Here is a 20,967-nt window from a genome sequence, read left to right as displayed (position 1 = left end):
AGGAATTAGGAATTCGTATCATTCTGTTTCAGGACTTTTATGTGAAAAGCCCTGATGGTCCAACTGATTATGCGGATTTAGCCTGTTAAAAAACGTCTACAACATCGACGTCCGTCCAGCCTCGCTGGTCTCTGGAAAGTATGCAGGGAGGAGTGGGGTAAAATAACCTTGCAGTCTTCACCGGAGCTTACTCCAATGGAAGTGTTGATGATCGATAGTCCACAGTGCTGGGGGTTCAACAGAATACCATCGGTGATAGCAGAATTTTTCGTAAGATGAGTATCCTACAAAAAAATCGGTCCCATATAAACCGGACAATCTTCTGCAGATGTATTTAAGATTTCATGTTGAACTGTAGGTTCATGTCTCAACAATGATGAAGGACGAAGTCACACATCGAACGATCAATGAACATACCTTAATGTCTTCGGCTACCACATCCAAAATTTTTCTTGCTAATTTGCACGATTCTCTCATTTTCTCTATTTGAGAATCATTTTTTATTTCCGGATGCTTTGGCCATGGTGGTGGAATAGATGTAACACTGTAAGAAGGCTTCTTTATGTGAGAAGGTACAGCTCGTTTGGGAGATACTGTTCCAGGCAATACAACGCTATAGTTACCAAAATTTTTCCTACAAAAAGAAAAGAGATGTAAGGAAAACGCATAAGACACTTGTAAATTATTATTATTATTATTTATACTTAACTATGAGAACTTTCTTTTCACTTATGTTTTACATACAACAAACAGAAACATACTATTGTTTTCAAGCAGTGCAAACCTGTTTAATGTGTATAGTTCTCAAAAAAATAAAAAGCCCCTAATGATTTTATGGTGTCTAATTGTATCTTTTATATTAGTCCTCTGCGACCGCAAATAAATCCAATAAATAATACATCTTTGTATTAATAACGGTTTGTTCATTGAGCTTTGACCCTGGGAACTTTAGCGTAAGCATTGCTTGGCTTTAGTCTTGCGGTCTAGTAAAATAAATTTAAATATAAGTTGTTTATCATTACAGCTTATGTTTTATATGAATAAATATTTACTTGTAATACAGTGAAGCTCCAATTATCCGGACTAATAATTTCTGATCACATCCGATTTGAGACATTCCGAATAGCTGAGGCAATAACAAAAATAAGTTGTTAAGAAATAAGATTTTTTTTTCAAAAATCGCTTTTGTTTAATAAAACGTTAGGCCTGATCCATGTATAAGTGAATTCTTCGGATTTTCTTAGAACATGAGAAGAGAGAACTCAAATTTATCAAATACTGACTCAGAATTATCTAAATATAGACTTCAAAAATTCAAATTAAACGTAATCTTGCCTTCAAATTAAATAGAATTTTGTCTTCAAATTAAATAGAATTTTGCCTTCAAATTAAATAGAATTTTGCCTTCAAATTAAATGGAAAAGGATTTCTAATTTGCCTTTATTTATTTATTTTTTAAAGAAAAATACATACAGTTCGCATTTCAAAACTTTTAAAAATGTATTATTTTTATTTTCTGATATCGATCTGGATATTTGGCGATTCGGATGACTGATGTTCAGATAATTGAAGTTAGACTGAAGTTATTGTTTTATACATTTTCAGTTTTCTGTTAGCGTGGTCCTAGGCTCAAACTCCAATACGGGGTGCATAACTTCGATGTTGAAAAAGGAGAGAAAAATCCAATAAATGAAAGAGAAACTTATCACTCTTTCTATTGGTTTTGCAGATAAGTACGTAAAGCAAATTTAAATTAGTTTTATACACGTTAACATACATATACACAGTAAATTTCATAACGTTCACAATTCGTGTTGAAAATTACTATTTAACTGCCATTTTTTTCAGGTAACATGTTACGAAATTTGAAGTTTTCTCTCTGTTAGAGGTGTGTTTGAAAGCATTAAGCATTCCTAGAATGTTCAATAGAGTAACTTGCTGAAGAACAATGCCTGAGACAGTAAACTGAAAAACATGCAGTAGCATTCATAGAATATCAAATTCCGTTACAAATTAAGAAATTCTGAGTCAGTATTCCGATATAATTGAACAGGTATCCTACTATGACACATTTTCCGGTTCAAGTTTCAAACGATTTCAAAGGGCAAGGAACTGCGATAATGACTCGCACTATGAACTAACTTGAAGCGTACCTACAACTTTTGCTCTCGATCTAAATGTATCAGTGAGAATTCAGTATCATGGAAGAAATACAGTCATTTTGTACAAGATTTGAGGAAACTGAAGGTTTCTGCAATCGCTCAATTTCAGTAGTAAAAGAACGAACGAGAAGAAATGAAAGAAAGAAAAAAAAACATAACAGAGCTTCAGACATCAATTCAGATATGAATTTACAGTTTCAGTATCAAACGACAAAAAATAGCGCTTAAATTTATTTATTTATTTATTTATTGAACAAGTTCCCAGATACAGCATAATTGTGCCATTTTACACAGGGAAATATCAACAAGCGGGAAAAAAAAGAAAAAGAATTAAAAAATAAACAACAACAGTAATATCAACAGTATTAACAAAGAGTGCACAAGTAATATTATTTAGCCAGCACGCGTTTTATTGCTCTTTCAAATACCGGGCAGCTCGAAAAAATGTCCACCTCACTAGTTAGATTATTATAATAGTTGGGTACTCGGTGAAAAAGAGACCTCTGTATAATTGTCAACCTAGGGCGTGCAAGATCGAATAGGTGGGTATTCCGGGTTTTGCGGGAAGGGACATGCAAAGATAGTTGTTGAATTAGGGTTTCTGATCTTAGGTTCCCATTTACAATCTTATGGAGAAACTTCAAATCAGAGTTATTTCTGCGTACTTCCGGCGTCTGGATATTAAGATATCGCAAAATTTCCTCCTTAGGTAATATTCGAAGTGCGGGAACACGAGAACGTACTATTGCAATAAAGAAATTGAAAACAGACTCAAGCCGAGAGATGTGTAGGTGCGGCCATGGCCCATATGGGAGAGCAGTATTCGATCTTGGGTGCTATAAGAGTTTTATAGAATGTTGTTAATGATGCCACAGTACGTAGTTCAGTGAATCGGTAAAGAAGCCCTAGCATACGCATTGACTTCTTAACAATTGAGGAGATGTGCTCTGAGAACGAGAGTTTCGAATCAAAGATGACACCAAGATCATTATGACTGGCAGAATGTGTTATAGGGGAATCGTTAATATGGTATTTGGAGGGAACAGGAGACTTTTTCAGAGTAATTGTAATACCGTCACATTTCTTACTGTTAAGTTTCAATTGCCACATTTCACACCAGTCTACAAGATAATTTATGTCTTCCTGTAGGGCAATTGTGTCATGGAAACATGATATTTCTCTATATAATTTGCAATCGTCAGCAAAAAGCAAAAGGCCACTAGGATTAACTGATAGGTGAGAGTAGAGATCGTCCATATACAGGACAAATAGCAGGGGCCCTAGTACGCTTCCCTGAGGCATCCCCGAGATCACAGGTTGGGGGTTAGAAGTCGCCCCTGAAAGAACAACTTTCTGTTTACGGCCCTTTAGATAGCTGGTGATTAAAGAGAGAAATTTACCATGTACATTAAACCTATTGGAAAGCTTGTGGAGAAGAAGAATGTGACTGACAGAATCAAAGGCCTTTGAGAGATCAAAATAAATGACATCTAATTCAGTATTGTTATTTATACATTGAACTGCACAGGAAAGAAGAGTACTTAAGTTTGTGAGACTTGAGCTTTTCGGTAGAAAGCCATGTTGAGAAGTGTGAATGTAAGGCGACGTGAATTTGAGAAGCCTGTCTTTGATTATTTTTTCGCAGATAATAGATATTACAGAAAGAAGAGATATTGGCCTATAGGAGGATACTTGATCTTTAAGTCCTGATTTATATATTGGGGTCACATGAGCTAATTTCCAGCTGGTGGGATAATATCCTTCTCTGAAGCATCTATTGAATAGGATGGATAAAGGAACTGAAATAGCTGAAGCAGTTTTGTTAAGATAGAGAGAGCCAATGTTGTCAGGCCCAAGAGATCTATGTGGAGAAAGCGACTGCAAGAGAACCAAAACCTCACCCGGGGTGATAGAGAGATCTGATAAGGTGTTAATACAAATGGGGAGGAGGGGGGGAAGATGGGTTGTAGGGGGAAAGGCGGTAAATGTTTTACAGAAGTAGTTATTAAAAAGGTCGGGTCTCTGACCATCACTAGCTTCAAAATTCTCGTCATGAACTGTTGCTGGTATGCCGGGAGATTTCAATCGAGATTTAATTACAGTCCAAAATAGTTTAGGGTTGCTAACAGTAAAATCACCAATTGAGTCTATGTATTCAAAGTACTTACGTCGCTGTACCTTCTTCGTAAAGCTTCTAATTTTAGCGAATTGTTTGTATGTGTAGTCACTCGGATGTGACTTCCATAGATTCCAGGCAGCCTTTTTGTTTTTAAGAAGATCACGCAGCTCATTGTCGAACCAGACCGGAAACTTCTTCGATTTTGATGTTTTTACAGGGACAAAATCCTTTATAGTTGAGTGGACAACAGATGTGAATAGGTCCACCGCCTCGTCGACAGATCCTGCCTCCAACAAACACCAAGGAAAGAGTTCAATAGCTCGACAGATGTCGCCCCAGGGGGCTTTCTTCCAAAGAAGTTGTGACCTACTTTTAAGGGGCTGGTTTGTAGTACTGGAGGGGGAGAAATTGAATGAAACATCCAAGGAATCGTGGTCCGAGGGAAAGAGATTTCTGCATGGAACAATACGACGAGGTTCTAAGTTAGAGAGAACATAATCCAGATTGCTATTTTTGCGGGTATTATGCATATTGTGCTGACCCAGTCCAAGTCCATGAATAAAATTGTCCATGAAATAATTGTCATTTCCGTCTTTAGCGATGCCATGCTTACTGTCCTGCCACGTGATGGAGAGGTTGAAATCACCCAATAGAATGACGTCACCGAGTGATAATGCTTGTAACAGTGAGTCATGGCAAGCTTCTAAGATGTACTGAGGAGTGTTCTTATGCGGTCTATAGAAGCACCCAATAAACACAGAACTACACTTTGAAATAAACACTTCGACCCAAATAAGTTCACAATTCCGTTCAAGTTCCAATCTTCTCTTGCTCTTCCACTTATTATTAATACAAATCATCACTCCACCTCCACGAGTTATGCGGTCTTTACGAAAGATGGAGAAATTGTTTGAGAAATTAAGTTCACTGTCGTTCACAGATTCATTGAGCCACGATTCAGTCACTGCAAGGCAATCCAGTTCCATTATCTCGCCTAGGTTGATTAAGCATTCGAGTAATTTGTTTTTAATACTACGAACATTCTGGTAATAAATATGAAAAGCACTGGTGGCGTCTGGACCAGATGGACCAGGATTTATATGAATATCACCACAAAGCAAGAGAAGATAAAAGAGAATGAGATACTGTTTTTTTGTTTTTGAATCATACCTTGTCACACAGTCACTGGTAATTCCTCTGTCACTTTCAGTAGAAGCTAAGAAAGCACATGGCGGTCTCCTTGGTATGCAAGCAGCAGCAATGAAATGGAAGGATCTTTCACTACACTTCAGTCCATGTTTCATTGGCAACACTACACTTGGGAAAGTCACAGCACCGAAGAAACATGACGACACCAGAAAACGCACCCAAACACCACACACAACCACCAAAAAAAGGTAAAAAATAAGAGCACCACTTTGCATCGACTTAGAGCCTGACGCCATCTTGGGATCTTTTTGATTTGCAGTCCATTAACAAACAGCATGAGTTCAGTTAGAAGCAGGATTGAGAAAAACCCAGCAAAAAACAGTCCAGTGGGATATATCGCGTAAAACTGGGTTTTATTACACTTATAGATACATTTAATGCCATATTCCTGCTTACAATACACACGAAACTATGAAATTCCCTTGTCGCACAAATGAAATTCGCGAAGCCCCCACATCCGCGTATTCTGAGACACACGTTGCCTCATTGCCACTCACTTGTATTTCGATTTCTAGAAAGAAGAAAGTAGACAATTTTGAAGAGTAACAGAGATGGACATAACATAGAATAGGACTAAAATACTTTATTACATGCAGGATTCAACTCCTTTTGTAAGCCTGGCTTGACTAACGATTCCCTTAGTTTCCCTTGAAACACGCAAGACAAATACAGTTATAGTACCTCAAGGTTAACATTATTCAAGTGTGGTTCTGAGAAAACAGAGGTATATCTTTAGTAATTTCATTTTTTAAGTGAAGCGTTACCGATTTGTCATTAATTGATATGTGGAGAAAGATATTTTATTATTTATTTGTACTAAAAGACGAGTATGAATTACAAAAAGTAAAGGGTATGTAGTCGCATTGCTTTTCTTTTCAAATTACACTTGAACACTGTTACAGTGAATTTGATCGAGCGCGAATAAAATTCGTTTTCTTCATTCCTAAACTTAGAATTATTATCATTTTCAATGGTATTCTGTTCTGGAGATCTCTTGATAAATACATATTTTAAGCCAATTCTGAAACTGGCGTGTACTGGAAAACACGATTGAGAAAACTAAATATAATCACATTAAGGTTATCATTTTACTCCAAGTTTTGAAGTATTTTTTAGAGGTAGGTTCTTTGTGTTTTATTGAGAGGTTTTTTACTTTTTCTTTCTTTTCACCAAAAAGAACACATGTCGGGTATTTTTGAGCTGGGGAAGATTCCAACAACCCAGCATGGAACAGCTCAGTGACTCTTCAACTTAAGAAACTGTGTCTACAGAAGCCCTATATGAAAACGAAAAAGAAAATATATAATATTCTTCAATTTCAATTAAATCTTACGAAAATAATGTGTCCATAACGATGAGCAACCAATGGGGAGTTCTAGAGTCAGTACGTAAGAATTTGTAATTTTGTTCACAATACATAAATCAGGATACACAGTCATTCTTGCATAAACACATAGACCTACGAGTCTGAAATTGTTGCTGAATTCCTAAATCCGAGAGGATTTCTGCTTTTCTTAATTGAGCAAAATTTCTATCCCGTATTATTTCTTATCTCCTTTAGCAAAACAGAAGCTCACTGAAGTCTTAACAATTCGACCACTCTGAATAAAGTTTCTTTGGATAGTGTGCCACAAGACTACCAATATTGTATTGAAGCACAAGAAATATATTTTGAATATGCATCAAACAAGTATAACCAGCTTCGTTATTTGAATACTTTCATTTTTTAAGACTCAGTAAGACAAAATTCCTATATAATTGGGTTAATTGATCTCAAATCTCGGAAGGCTTTTCGTTACCACAGATGTTTCTACGTCAAATCACAAAAATTCTAAACGGTATTATAATATGGCAGACCTACTCAACTTAACTTTTTCTATCCATGGGCATGGTAGTAAACGACAGACTAAACTTAAAGGATACGATTATCGCTTGTCACAAATTATATAAATACGAAAAATTAACTTCAATACCCCTCGTGAGTCAGAACAATCTCTCGGAGTCTGGGTTAGAGAGGTGCCATTTTCTCTTTCATTATCGCTGACACAACTGACTCCTGCAATGCTTAAAGGTAGGTCCATTTCCTCTAGGAATGATTCAAGAGTTATATGCATTAAATCCACGGCAATAAAAACTGTATTACACACTAAACATCGTTCAACGCCGGACTAAACAGGTAAATTATATTGTGTTAATCTTTTTTCTGTATTTCGTAACTACCTGTGTATCTTATCCAATTACCTTGTGCGAAGACCTAATTCTGTTGATCATCTCATTCACATGCAAATACTTTAGCCTTCAGTGTGAATATTTCGCACATTTGTCAATTAGTTTTGCCATACTGTCACCATTATATATGCTAGACACATGCTTTATATCATGAAATTTTAATTTTATTATTATACAGAACACAATGTATTTTGCACATCCTATGTTTATATTTATTTTAATAAATTACAAAGTTGTTTCTTTCCTCAGAAAACATACCTCCTCAATATACCAGTCCAAATACTTCTACATTTCGAACAAACGTTCTCTAACATAACGTAACTTGCAACAGCTCGATTCATTTTGAACTCCGTATCTATCTCTTCTCTTCTTATACCACAATTACTTGAGCCACAATTTCTGTAATGCGAAAAATATGCTTTATTTAGTATACATATAATAATTCAAAACGATATTTGAGTAACATTTATTAAGCATTTATCTCACAGTACATATAACATGAATACGTTACTCGAATGAGAAGGTAGATTTCAGCACAAGCTATACATACTGCTATGCCACCCACAGAAAATGTGACACCCTCTGCTTCTGCAGGAAGAGTCTGGGCAGCTTCGTAATATGTAGGAGTGTATTAATCATTCGTCCATTCCTTAGGTTACTGTTCAGCTATAACAGCAAACTTTCGACAATAATTTTTGACAGCTTTCCTGTACGCCGCCTCCACTCGCCATATTTTGGTGGTTACTTGTTCCCCATCCTATGATAGCATTATATACAGCACTATTTGTAATAACAATTACTTAGAAACTTAATTGACAAAACTTCTTTTAGATTTATAAAAGTTCTGTCCACCCATAAAGGCATTTGGGTGATTTAAAATCAGCTGTTTCCTCCGTTTGTCATTTTAAGACAAATGATCTCATAATCAATATACTTCGCAAATTTGAATTTATCTATATTTAGCTTTCTTTACTTTGATTTAATAAAACTTTTACTGATTCACACAATTTCAAAATTAACTTAACTACATCAATTTGATTAAATTAAATAAAATTACTATACTACATTAATTATATGAGAAGATACCGGAATATAACGCAAATTATTTTCCTCACAAAAAGTTTCTATGCACTGGAACTACATATCTTACTTATTTCTGAAGAACTGATAAGCTTCCAGCGTGGCACTAGTTCTAGTTTGGTATGCTCATAAAAGTCATATTTCTGAGCGTATAATACTGTGGATAACTTCTTCAGTATAATCGAATCGTTGATCGTCCACGAATCATTTTAGAGGTACGAACAACGTAGGGGTGCTGGAACAACAACTAATTAAACTAAGCTATTTTAGCAATAACTAATTAAAGTGATGAGGAAACATAGCGGTGAGAGTTACCGTGAAGCAGTCTGAAATTTAAAGTGTCTGTTCGGGCATTTTGCACAAAGAAAATAACGCAACTCTATTAATATTGATAATATTGATGGTTGCAGCCACAATGGTCCCACATGGACCAAATATAAATAGAAGATGCGGCAGATATATCTAACGGTTTTGCAGTTGGAATAACTTCTGTATTTTCGACAAAAAAAATTGTACATTCTGTCACTGAATTAGGTACATGCTACCGTTATTGTTACCACTAGAAAGATCTTTAAAAAAAGTCTTCCAAATGTTTGCCATTTTCATGTTTATTCACACATTACTAAGATTTGCTCTGAACTTAGTCACGCCATTACGAACTACGTTTATCGAGAGTGTCAAAATTAGATTGAACCTCCAGTTGAGAGGGCGTAGCGTCAAGTTCGGTGGGCACAGGGAGAGGGAGGAAGTCATTCTACGCTACTCGTCAGCCAGTTCAGCAACGATGGAGAAATGGATTGTGGCACATCACCGTGGAAACGTTTTTAAAATAAATAAATAAATAAATAAACAAATAAATAAATAAATAAATAAATAAACAAAAATCCGTCGTGTCCACAGCGAGCATTCCGTCGTCATTATACTGTCCGTCGTCATGGCTGAGTGAATTATCGCAACACAATTTTGCTGCAGGTGACGAACTTTATAGGAACTACACAAGCAACAAAACCAAAATAACCGGAAACACCGCGATCTTTGTCTATATTAAGGGATTCAAGATGCTGTAGCTCAACTGAACTGATTTCAGAGTTAAGAACCTAACCACAAATCATGGCACGATACACCTTGATCATAACTTAATGCATCTACAACATATTATTTTATATTGTTGTATTGAGTGATCTTTAAATATCATTAACCTTCATTCTTCAAAGTTGCCTTCATTATTGAGAATTATTACTTTGCCCCACTGACACTAAAGAACTCTTCAATAATTTCCCTGATTTTCCAGGTCTGTAGAAACCCTGAATAACATCAACATATGGTGTACTTCTGTCAATAACAATGTCAAAATATAGTGTACTTCTAATACTCTCAGAGCATCATCATAGATGATATGCCATTATTAACAGGACACTTGCCGCAACTGAGAAACTCCCATGCTCCACGGTCTTCCGCTAACCTCTTCTTCTTCATGTACGATTTTTCTCTTTTGATATCGTCCGTTAATTGTAGTCTCCTTCGCCCCCCTCCCTTTATTTCCTACCACTATATCCTCTACCACATCCCTCATGATACACTTCCTTCTTAAGCAATGTTCCAACCAGCTTCCTCTTCTTAATATCTAAAAATGTTCTTTTTTTCCCCACCATTTCTAACACCCTTTAATGTGTTTTCCGCTCAACCCAACTAATTTTATTCATTCTTCTTCACACCCACACTTCGAAAGCTTCTAACCCTTTTTCTTCATTTTTGCGTATTATCCATATTTCTGACTCATACAATACAATACTCCACACAAAGCATTTTATGAGTGTTTTCCTCAACTCTTTATTTAAAGTTCCACAAAATTGTATTTTCTTGCTCCTAATGGCTTCTTTCGGCATTCCGAAGTTTGTTTTTATTTCATGTTCACACTTCACATCATCGCTAACAATATTAACCAAGTATCGAAAACTAGTAATCTGTTCCATTTTCTCCCTTCATACTTCTATATTTGACACCGACCGTTTCGTTCCAATCACCATGGGTTTTGTCTTTCTAGCATTTATTTTCATCACATATTCTTCACAGCCCTTCCTCAAGTTTTCTAACATCTTATTAATTTTCTCTTCAAATTCTGTAACAAGCGCCATACCATCTGAAACCGTATATTCATAATCATTCTACCTCCTACTGAAATGCCGTCTTATTTTGTAAGCTCTTTTTCATTATCTCTTCTAGATAGACATTAAATATTGTTGGAGAGAGACAGCATCTCTGTCGAACTTCCTTTCCAATTGCACTCTCCTCTGTCACTCTCAGAGCAAGTCTTCAGCAGTGTGCAAAAGAAACTGAAAATGGCAGCCATTTGTAAGCCCATATTTTCTAAACCATATCTTCTAAATGATATTTCTGAATAATAATAGCAAACTATGCTGAATTCACTGAACAAATGTACGCACTTTTGTTCAGCCTTCATCCCTGATGACGTCCTTGCTTCAACACAGATGAATCATAGTTAGTCACCTAGTCAATTTTGCATATACGTGCCTGAATTGAGATGGAACGGGCCAGTCCTAAGGGGGACACTCTGTATAAAAGTAGTGGTCCTAACGAACTGACTGCCTGATCAACGTCCAAGCCAAACCGTTTAAGTTAGAAACTTCAAACTTCGACATGACATAGGATTTGTGATGTAAGATCCCACTAAGGAAGAGTTTCTGAAAATTCGACAAAATCTCTGAATGTTCGAGACATTTAAAACAATTAAACACGTTCGTTTATAGAAATTTGCCCTAGAAAGGAAGAAACAAGGGTGGAATTACAATTGTTATAATTGGATGGTCGTATCTCGAAATTTGTTTAGGTGAGACACATGAAATTTACTATTTAGATTTTTCATTTGAAATAACTAAAAACGTGTTTCAGCTTATTTTATTTTACTTTATTTATTTATTTTTTTTTTGTATTTCCCCTAGAAGGGAAGAAAAGACGCAGGTAGAAAAAAGAGTGGGGGTTGCAATCATTAATATACAATTGCAATATCTCGAAATTCGTCAAGGGTAGAGACATGATATTTGCTATTTAGGCATTTCATTTAAATAATTAAAGACGTCTTTCCCCTACAAGGAAAAAAAAATAAAAAGAAAGAAAAAGAATCGGGTTTACAATTTGTTAAGATAAAATGACCATACCTCGAAATCTCTTAAGGTTAGAACTGCGTTAGGGATATGAGAAGTACGAAGTTGTAGGCCGAAAAAATGCGTGGGTCTGAGAGCAACGTCCATTGCTAGCCGAAGTCTAGTCTTTGTATACGTATCTTAATATGTATAATAAATGTTTATTTTTCTATAACATCTTCTATAAAAACTCATTGTTCTCCAATAAGGAAGCGATATTTTGAACATTTTTCTCTCTAATTGTGCAAGTTATCCTGTTAAAATATTGTTAATTTTCACTAATGCTAAAAACAGCTGTTTCGTTTCTGAGTTAGAAAACACGGTAGACTTCCAAATTGTGTAAATTCAATGCTGAAACAGGTATGTAATTTTCGGCTGCAATAGAAAGGTAATATGAGGGATGAAATCTTTCATCTGACACTGAATCCATACAAAAACAATTTCCTGCCATCTGTTATTATTTTATAGGAACTGACATTGAAATTAAAAGTTCTACTCTTTCTTATCCTTCCGGTTACAATAAATGAATTAAGCTTTTAAAAATTAAATCTCTTTCGGATATTCAATCTATATAAAAATAGTTTGCCGCGTCCTATTAAACGTTTTCCCTTTATGGAAATCGATATTAAAACCGAAGGTAATACAGGGTGTCTACTAAAATTCCAAAACGAAATTTCTTGACTTTTTCATGACCTTTTCTTTATCAAACCATAAAATTTCGGAACATTCTCAAGAGCAAAGTAGGATGCGAATTAGGCCGAATTTTCATGCATGCGATTTGATAGTGATTTTGTAGCGTCTAAAGCCGACCATAGACATCTTTGATGGTGATTTTTGATGTTTTATAGAACAAAATTTTCCAGTCTGTACTTATATTTGTACAGATAAAAAAAATCGTGACCCAAAAGCTAAATTTCTTGACTTTTTCTTGACTTTCGTGACAGTTTTCTCATTCTGTGACTTTTTCGGGACATTCGTGACTTTCGTAACCGATAGACACCCTGTAATAGCCAATTTTCAGAACTTCCTGTTTTAGTAGATGAGCACGACTAGAGATGCTACAATCTCTCAAGACACAGAATTGATTCTAAAAAATCTGTCTGTCGCTATCTATTATCGTTTTCTTCTATGGTTATCAAAGATGAAATCAGAAAGTGTTGGGTTCGACCACTTCCGATTTGAATAAATGATCAGCGAAGTAGATGGAAATAACTCTTAGATCGCTGAATCAATGTCAAAAAATCGCTTCTCGCGGTATCTCTTACCGTTTTCGATCTATAGACATCAATATTAAAACCAGAAGTAACAGTACACTTCTACCACTTATATTGTAGTAAAGCATTACGAGTTGAGATGGTATATTTTCTTGAGATGATGAATCTATTGAACAGTAATAATAATAAACTTGTCACTATCAACTACGTCTTCGTTCTATGGCGATAAATGTTCGAACCGGAAATATGAGTAGACTTTACCACTTTTTATTTTAGCAGATTAATACGCACCTTAAGAGAAATGGTGTCTTTTCTTGAGATCTGAAATAAATTTTAAAAAAGCAGTTTGTTGCTGTGTATTAACGTTTTCATTCTACGGTGATCAATCTTGATACCAGAAATGGTTTTCTATCATTTCCGGTTTGAATAGGTCAGAAGAAGAAACGAAACCTATTCATGGGACACTAAATCGATTCTAACGCAACGCTTTTCGATAGTCCTAGTCTTTGTTGCCGTATACAGATCAAGTTGAGTTGAGTTGATTTTGAGTTTAACGTTCCTTTTAGCAGCGAGGCTATATGAGACGGGACCTACCGATTAACGCGGAACACAAACCACATGAGCTGCTGCCGGAAATTGAAACCGGGTCTCCCAAGAAATTAATATTGAAACTACATGTAGTAGTAAATTTCCACCACTTCCGGATTTAGTAGAATGTTACGGCAGAGGTGATATATTTTCTTCAGACGCTAAATCAATCCTAAAAAACTGTTTGTCGCTACTTATTACCGTTTTCTTTCTATGGCGATTAATGTTAAAACCGGAAACCGATCTATTTCTATCACTTCTGGTTTCAAGATAAGATTAATGGAGGAAATCAGGGTTGGCAAAAACCATGGTTTTTATTAAAAAACCAAAAAAAAACGGTTTTTTGGGTTTAAACCAGGTTTTTATGGTTTAAATAATTTCCTTTATATATTCATATCATATATGGACAGAAATAAGTTTGTTTCGCCTTGATGTTATTATGCAACAACCGGGTTATGCTGGAAGGGGTCACATAAGCTTAAAGCGGAATAAAAACCGCTTCTCGAGTTACATCCGAGAGAAATTGTCCTCCATTTGAATTCAGAACCAGGACTAATTGGCCACAAATGCGATACGTCTGGCGACTCACTCACGAAGGAATCCTGATTAAAAAAAAACAAAAAAAAAAAACGTAGTACTGATCTTTACATGCTTCTTAATATAACTGTCAAGAGTCATTTCAGAAGGACAAAAAGATAAACAGTTGCACAAGTGAAACCATTACACAGAATTACATATGAACAATTTCAAAGTACTACGGAGTACAGAAGAACTAATTTAGTTCAAGTTAGTTAACAACGACTTTTATTGGTCCAAATTAAAGAAATACACCGACTTAATCTGCATATCAATAAGAAAAGTGAATAAAAATACGAATTATTTGAGTCCACTTTGACTCAGACTCATTTATACATAAATAGATACCAAAGATACTTATTTCACTAAATGCCTCTCGTAGGGTCTGTATGACCCCCCCACACACACACACAAAAAGTACGGCATTTTCGATGTATTTTATCAATAGTAAACACTGAAACGAAACAATATTTAGAATTTTTCTTCGATTGCAATTACATAACAATAATAACAACTACAAAAAATCACAAAATAAACATTTATAAACTTATAAAAAAAAGTTGCTTTTGTAGTATAATCTTTTTGAGTAATGAATGGGGAATTTAGGTCTGAATATAATACGAATAATATACGGGAGTGAAACGTGATAACCCACAAATGTGTGTTCATCAAGATTTTACAAACACACACTTTTACGAACATTTTTTTGTTTTTTGGTTTAAACCAGTTGGTTTTTTTTGAAAAAACCAGCTGGTTTAAACCTTGGTTTAAACCAGCCAACCCTGGAGGAAATGGAACATATTCTTGGGACGTTAAATTCACGCATGTCCTCCTGCATTAAATTAGTGCTTGCAGAGTACTCTATGGTATAATTTTTATATTTGTTTATTTATTTATAGATCTAATGTTTTAATACGACATTAAAAAATGTGTTTTCTAAGAAAGCTACTTCTCTGTGTGAATCAAGCAAAACAAAACCACCTCAATTGCTCTCCGCTAGAGGGCAAAGGAAGGAATAAAAAAACAGTTGAGAATGCTCTAAGAGCATTGCCAGAACGAGCTTAAAAAGAATGAAGAGATAGAACGGGAAGAACAACTGCCATTGTTCCTAGATGTAAATCTTTTTATCCGCACCTTCTTCTCTTTCTCGGAAAAATTACCAAAATATCTATGATTTACAATTCTCGAAATATGACTGCTTAAATATCTACAAATTCCAACTTTTTTGGCCAATATCTAAGGAACGTTGGCAGTTAGCCAGTAGACAGTTATTAACCAGTAGTCACTGGTTACTATTGGGTACTTAAATGCTCACCATCCTCTTAGGTATTGATCATCATCAATATCATCTCTCTACAACTTATAGTTCCCGAGCTATGGCTCCTTAAATATCTAGAAATAGGCCATTTTTGGCCAATATCACGGGAACGGTAAGTCATAGATAGATTATATTGCTGTTAATCAATACCTAAGACGATGATAAACATTTTGGTACCGATATTAATTGGTGGTCACTAGCCAACTGGCCAGTTGGACAGTGGCCACCGGTCACTATTTGGTACCTAAATATTTACCATCCTTTTAGATATTGATAAACACCAATATGATCTCTCTATGACTTACGGTTCCCGAGAATTGGCTCGTTAAATGTCTGGAAATCGGCTATTTTTCGGTCAATATCTCAAGAACAGTAAGAGTGACGCGAAAAATGTAATCACTTTCTTTGATAGTTTTTGATGCTCTATCGAATGCAGAGTTCAAATTAAAAAAAAAAAAAATCGCAAATAACAGACAGACACAGACATACAGAATTTAGTAACGAACTTTTTAAGTTTGTTGAAAATAAGTTGGAATTCTTGAGCAGTAGTCAAACGCTGTACACCTACGGAAGTCGTCTACGCACGCTAATTCAAATAAACACATGAAAAATGTAGCAAACTGCTTAAAACTAATAGTGCTTGACTTCAAAAGGATAGGTTGTTCGCAGCTAAATCTGTAAATCAGTCGCCAAAACGTCATTTAAAAATCACCAAAAATGGGGTTCTATCAACACATTAACTTCACCTAGTCAATTTAAGTAGCTTGGCTGTTTGCTTCTCGTCGACAGTTTCTACTAATAAAGTGTCATTGCATAATTTCTTGATATCTTTAACCTATACGGCGTTGTAAGTAATAACTTCATTTATGAGGGAAAGAGACAAGCCCCTAATAGCACTCGGACGATTTGCTTCAGTATTTCGTTTGGTTTGGGCTTTTTGCAAGAGGGTGAGCCCGGACCCGAGTCTATAGATTTAGTACCCTTAAAAAGCTCGTATTAAATATACATTTATGAAAAGAGAAAATGTGTATGAACGCAGCAACTTCACATCGGGGCGCCTGCGAAGAGAACTTACGTCACTCCCTTAGCTATCCCATAAGCATGCCCTCACCGTAGGATCAGCGTGGGGGCAATGCGTTCAAGAGGAATAGGAGTACAAGGAAACCTTTCTTGTCGACAGAAATGCATGGTCCCGAAGAAACAAACAAACAAAAAAAAAAAAAAACTGTGGAATAAAAGGATAGACCACATAAGCCCAGAAGAAACCAAAGTATGCGGATTTTTTTTTTTTACCTTATTGTGCATGCATATATATATTTTCAAAGACATGGACATCGGACAACACAAACACTGGATGCACACAGAAGCTAGTCGGGATGGGTATATTTCAATCTCAGATGGACGAAGACGTCCACGGACCATCCATCCACTTCCCAAGACTCCCACCAACCATTTAAGGCACCAATCTATCTGATCCTGCTGGGTGTGCATGCGCTTCACTCCTGTCCCATGGCTCCAGGTTCGTGGGTCTTCCAAATCACAAATCCAATTATTAGAAATAGGCCATAGCGAGGTTCACGTCCAGACTTAGCAGTTCACAACCAAGGCTTATCTTTATACTTTGCTCGATGGCAGGTTTTAAATTCCGGCAGAATCCCCAACCTGGAGGACAAGTGGCTCACTGCAGACCCGAAGAACTGGGCGATGGGTGCACCACATTCCGACACCGGGCATTGCAGAGTGACGCTAACGGAAGTTTTCACTTCAATTCAGAATGATGTGTGGGACATAATACTGAAACATTCAAGTTATTGCTTGAAAACAATCACGAGACAGTATCTTTCAACCCAAGTAAGAATATCCTTGCAACTATTTAGTTTGCTACAGGTCCTGAGCAACTTCCAACATGTAAAAACAGTTCTAAGGTTGCTTTTGATTTGACCATATTATTTATACTTAAAAGAAATCAGTTCTGGAAAAGTTTAGACACTCAATAATTTGCAAAATTTAAAAGTAGCATTCAATATTCCGTATAGAAGATCACTTTTGAAAGAAACACATTTCTGCAGGCGAAAGAATAAAATAGCAATACAGCTGAATTTTAGTGTAAAGTTACTAGCGTAAAATCATTACACATTCCTTACTAAGATTAAAGGAAGTGCACATGAAAGATGACTGAGTGTATTTGATAGTATTTTCCACCGACGAAGTATTCTGCACAGGATACAAAAAGAGTATTTTTTGTTTGTAAGTGCAGCGTTTCTAATGTGAAACTATTTCAAGTGCAAACTTATAGAAATTCGTATTACTGAAAAGAAGTACGTGTTCTTACCAGCTTTGCTTACTCCTATACTTCACATCGCTGACTTCTTCTGACGTAGCTCCGCGCGGGCCAAAGAGCTTCGCCATGCCCTGACTAGGTTCTAGCATTCATGCTTTATAGTGATCTCCTAACACAGTTTGGTTTGTGTTTATTGCACTGTAGTTTTTATGGCATATGTTTGGACGCTGCATTTATACGCACATTGTGTAATAATTATAATTTTGAACGATTATTTCTGTGGCCTCGTTGAACTTCATCTATGCTAAGTGGGATATTGTCATGTCGCCAAGATATAATCTTTTGGAAGACATTAAGAACGACATTAGTGAAAGAATTACAATTTTTCAACAACTATCTCGAGTAGTGCGCCTAAAGTTGACCTGCATGAATAAATTAATGATCCCTTATTCTAAAAATTTATTGATCTATGACTTGAATCTACGTTAAGTCACAAAGTTGATCGTCCGCTTCAAGCAAAATTTTCAAAACTTACCAGCAAGAAATAAAAATTTGCTTGTTTGTATGCTTGATAATATGTAAGAAGAGCATAAGTTGTGTTTATTTTTTTGATATGTGGTTTTGAGTTCAAACGACCAGATGGTTCAGTAGAATAGAAAATTTATACGTAGAATACGAAGCGAAACATTTTTCGTGAAGGAATGAGAGTGCAAGTAAGTAATTTATGTCAGTGCTAAGCATATTGAAATGCATTCTGGATAGTAGGGAAGGTTCTAGAATACAACTCCCCCTATATAGATTAGTAGCTAGATTTGTTCCTTTCTGTACCAGTTTAATATTTAATTCACATAATATTGCTGAGCGAGCGTTAGCGAGTGAAGGTGGGTCAGAGCTCCTCTGGGAACGTTGTTTTCTGTCTTTATTATAGATAAATGGGAAGAGGGAACTGAGTCCTGAAATCTTACCGTGAAAGCATTGCATTATAACTATTTATTGAAGCGGACGGCGGCAGAATATAAGAATGCAAATTGGGTAGAAATAAAATATGTCAAAATTTGGTACTACCAACCTGAAAGCTCTAGCCTAACCTGAAAATGTAAGAAATCTGTCAAAATTTGGTAATACCGTGAACTCGAGAAAGGAACTACTTCGCGCAAAGTTACCGCACGGATAGATTGTGAAGTAACAAGCATGTGTATTCTGAACATGACTGGAGGTGTCCAGAGACGTTGTCCTGGATGCGAGCTAACGGTAATAAAATTTCTGAAGCATTATGGTGAGTAGGAAAATCTTCACACGGACGAGCAACTTCGAAATTTTATCTCTGGGCTAATTTAATCTTACGTCCTTTGTCGAAAACCAGGCGGACAACTAATATCGAAATAAATGCCCGAGCACTGATCTTTCCTAGACTATAGAGACAAAAAGAGTGAAGTGCACGGTAAACAACCCACTTTATTCAAACAAGAGTGCAAGGGAAGTACCGCATACTTTATCAGTTGAACAGATAAAAAAAAAAATCAATTAAAGCAATTACCCATAACTAATAAAACAACTTAATTAAATTAATGATACAATACGTCATATGTTACCATTGAAACAGATAATTATATTTCTAAGGCAAACACTGCTGTCCGACTATTTGAAATTCGATACATTTACATAGTGCGGATTCGATATCCTACGTTATCGAGGTATTCGATATCTTCTTCTTTTGCAGGTAAATGTATCAGAAAATGAGTGAGGTTAGATTTAGACCAAAGTTGCACCACCCGAGCGTGACGTAATGTCACGTGGTATTATCAGAGGCAAGGTAGAGGATTTGAAGGCGTACTGCTCACTGGCAACATTTTGTCGGGTGTAACGGGATAGACGTACCTCCCGTAAAACATACCCCCCGGTAAAAAAGTACTAGGATAGATATACCCCCCGGTAAAACAGTCCTGGGACAAACGTACCCCCGGTAAAAAAAATCCTAGGACAAATGTACCTCCCCGGTAAAATAGTCCCACAGATAAACATACTCCCCGGTAAAACTGTCCTAGGACAGATATACCCCCCGGTAAATCTATCCTAGGATAGATATACCCCCCGGTAAAACTATCCTAGGACAGATATACCCCCCGGTAAAACATCGCCAAAAGAGACAACAATCAAATTTTTCGATGAATCTTACTCACAAAAGGAAAAATTGTTTACTCACAATAGGGGGTAAATCTATCCTAGGATATTCTTACCCCCCTGTCGGTTTTCCTTAAACTCAAAGAAAATGAAGACAAAAGATATAATATTAATACCATATTGAAGTGTACATCTACATCAGTGAACATATACCGGGGGGTAAATCTATCCTAGGATATTCTTACCCCCCTGTCGGTTTTCCTTAAACTCAAAGAAAATGAAGACAAAAGATATAATATTAATACCATATTGAAGTGTACATCTACATCAGTGAACATATACCGGGGGGTAAATCTATCCTAGGATATTCTTACCCCCCTGTCGGTTTTCCTTAAACTCAAAGAAAATGAAGACAAAAGATATAATATTAATACCATATTGAAGTGTACATCTACATCAGTGAACATATACCGGGGGGTAAATCTATCCTAGGATATTCTTACCCCCCTGTCGGTTTTCCTTAAACTCAAAGAAAATGAAGACAAAAGATATAATATTAATACCATATTGAAGTGTACATCTACATCAGTGAACATATACCGGGGGGTAAATCTATCCTAGGATATTCTTACCCCCCTGTCGGTTTTCCTTAAACTCAAAGAAAATGAAGACAAAAGATATATTATTAATACCATATTGAAGTGTACATCTACATCAGTGAACATATACCGGGGGGTAAATCTATCCTAGGATATTCTTACCCCCCTGTCGGTTTTCCTTAAACTCAAAGAAAATGAAGACAAAAGATATAATATTAATACCATATTGAAGTGTACATCTACATCAGTGAACATATACCGGGGGGTAAATCTATCCTAGGATATTCTTACCCCCCTGTCGGTTTTCCTT

The 20,967-nt window shown here is 36.0% G+C and overlaps 1 protein-coding gene across 2 annotated transcripts in view; it reads right to left on the bottom strand.

The window, feature by feature from the left end:
- LOC145686365 (methionine aminopeptidase 1D, mitochondrial) overlaps positions 1–19,694 on the bottom strand; it is a 72,048-nt gene extending 52,354 nt beyond the window's left edge. Inside the window, exons 1-3 of one of the 2 annotated variants that reach the window (XM_081759628.1) lie at positions 19,530–19,694; positions 7,978–8,118; positions 418–634 (exon numbers count right to left, since the gene is read on the bottom strand). In XM_081759628.1, coding sequence (XP_081615754.1) covers positions 418–634; positions 7,978–8,060 — 300 coding nt within the window. In that variant the 5' untranslated portion in view covers positions 8,061–8,118; positions 19,530–19,694. Of the gene's footprint in view, positions 1–417; positions 635–7,977; positions 8,119–17,988; positions 18,216–19,529 lie in introns of those variants that run through there. The other variant, XM_081759629.1, reaches the window with a different exon arrangement.
- Between the last annotated feature and the right edge of the window lie 1,273 nt (positions 19,695–20,967).

Source organism: Thermobia domestica, chromosome 5 (genome assembly GCF_964235325.1).
Source record: "Thermobia domestica chromosome 5, izTheDome1.hap1.1, whole genome shotgun sequence".
Classification (NCBI taxonomy): domain Eukaryota; kingdom Metazoa; phylum Arthropoda; class Insecta; order Zygentoma; family Lepismatidae; genus Thermobia; species Thermobia domestica.
The sequence above is the reverse complement of the archived record's forward strand: the minus strand, read 5'-3'. Positions and strand labels throughout refer to the sequence as shown.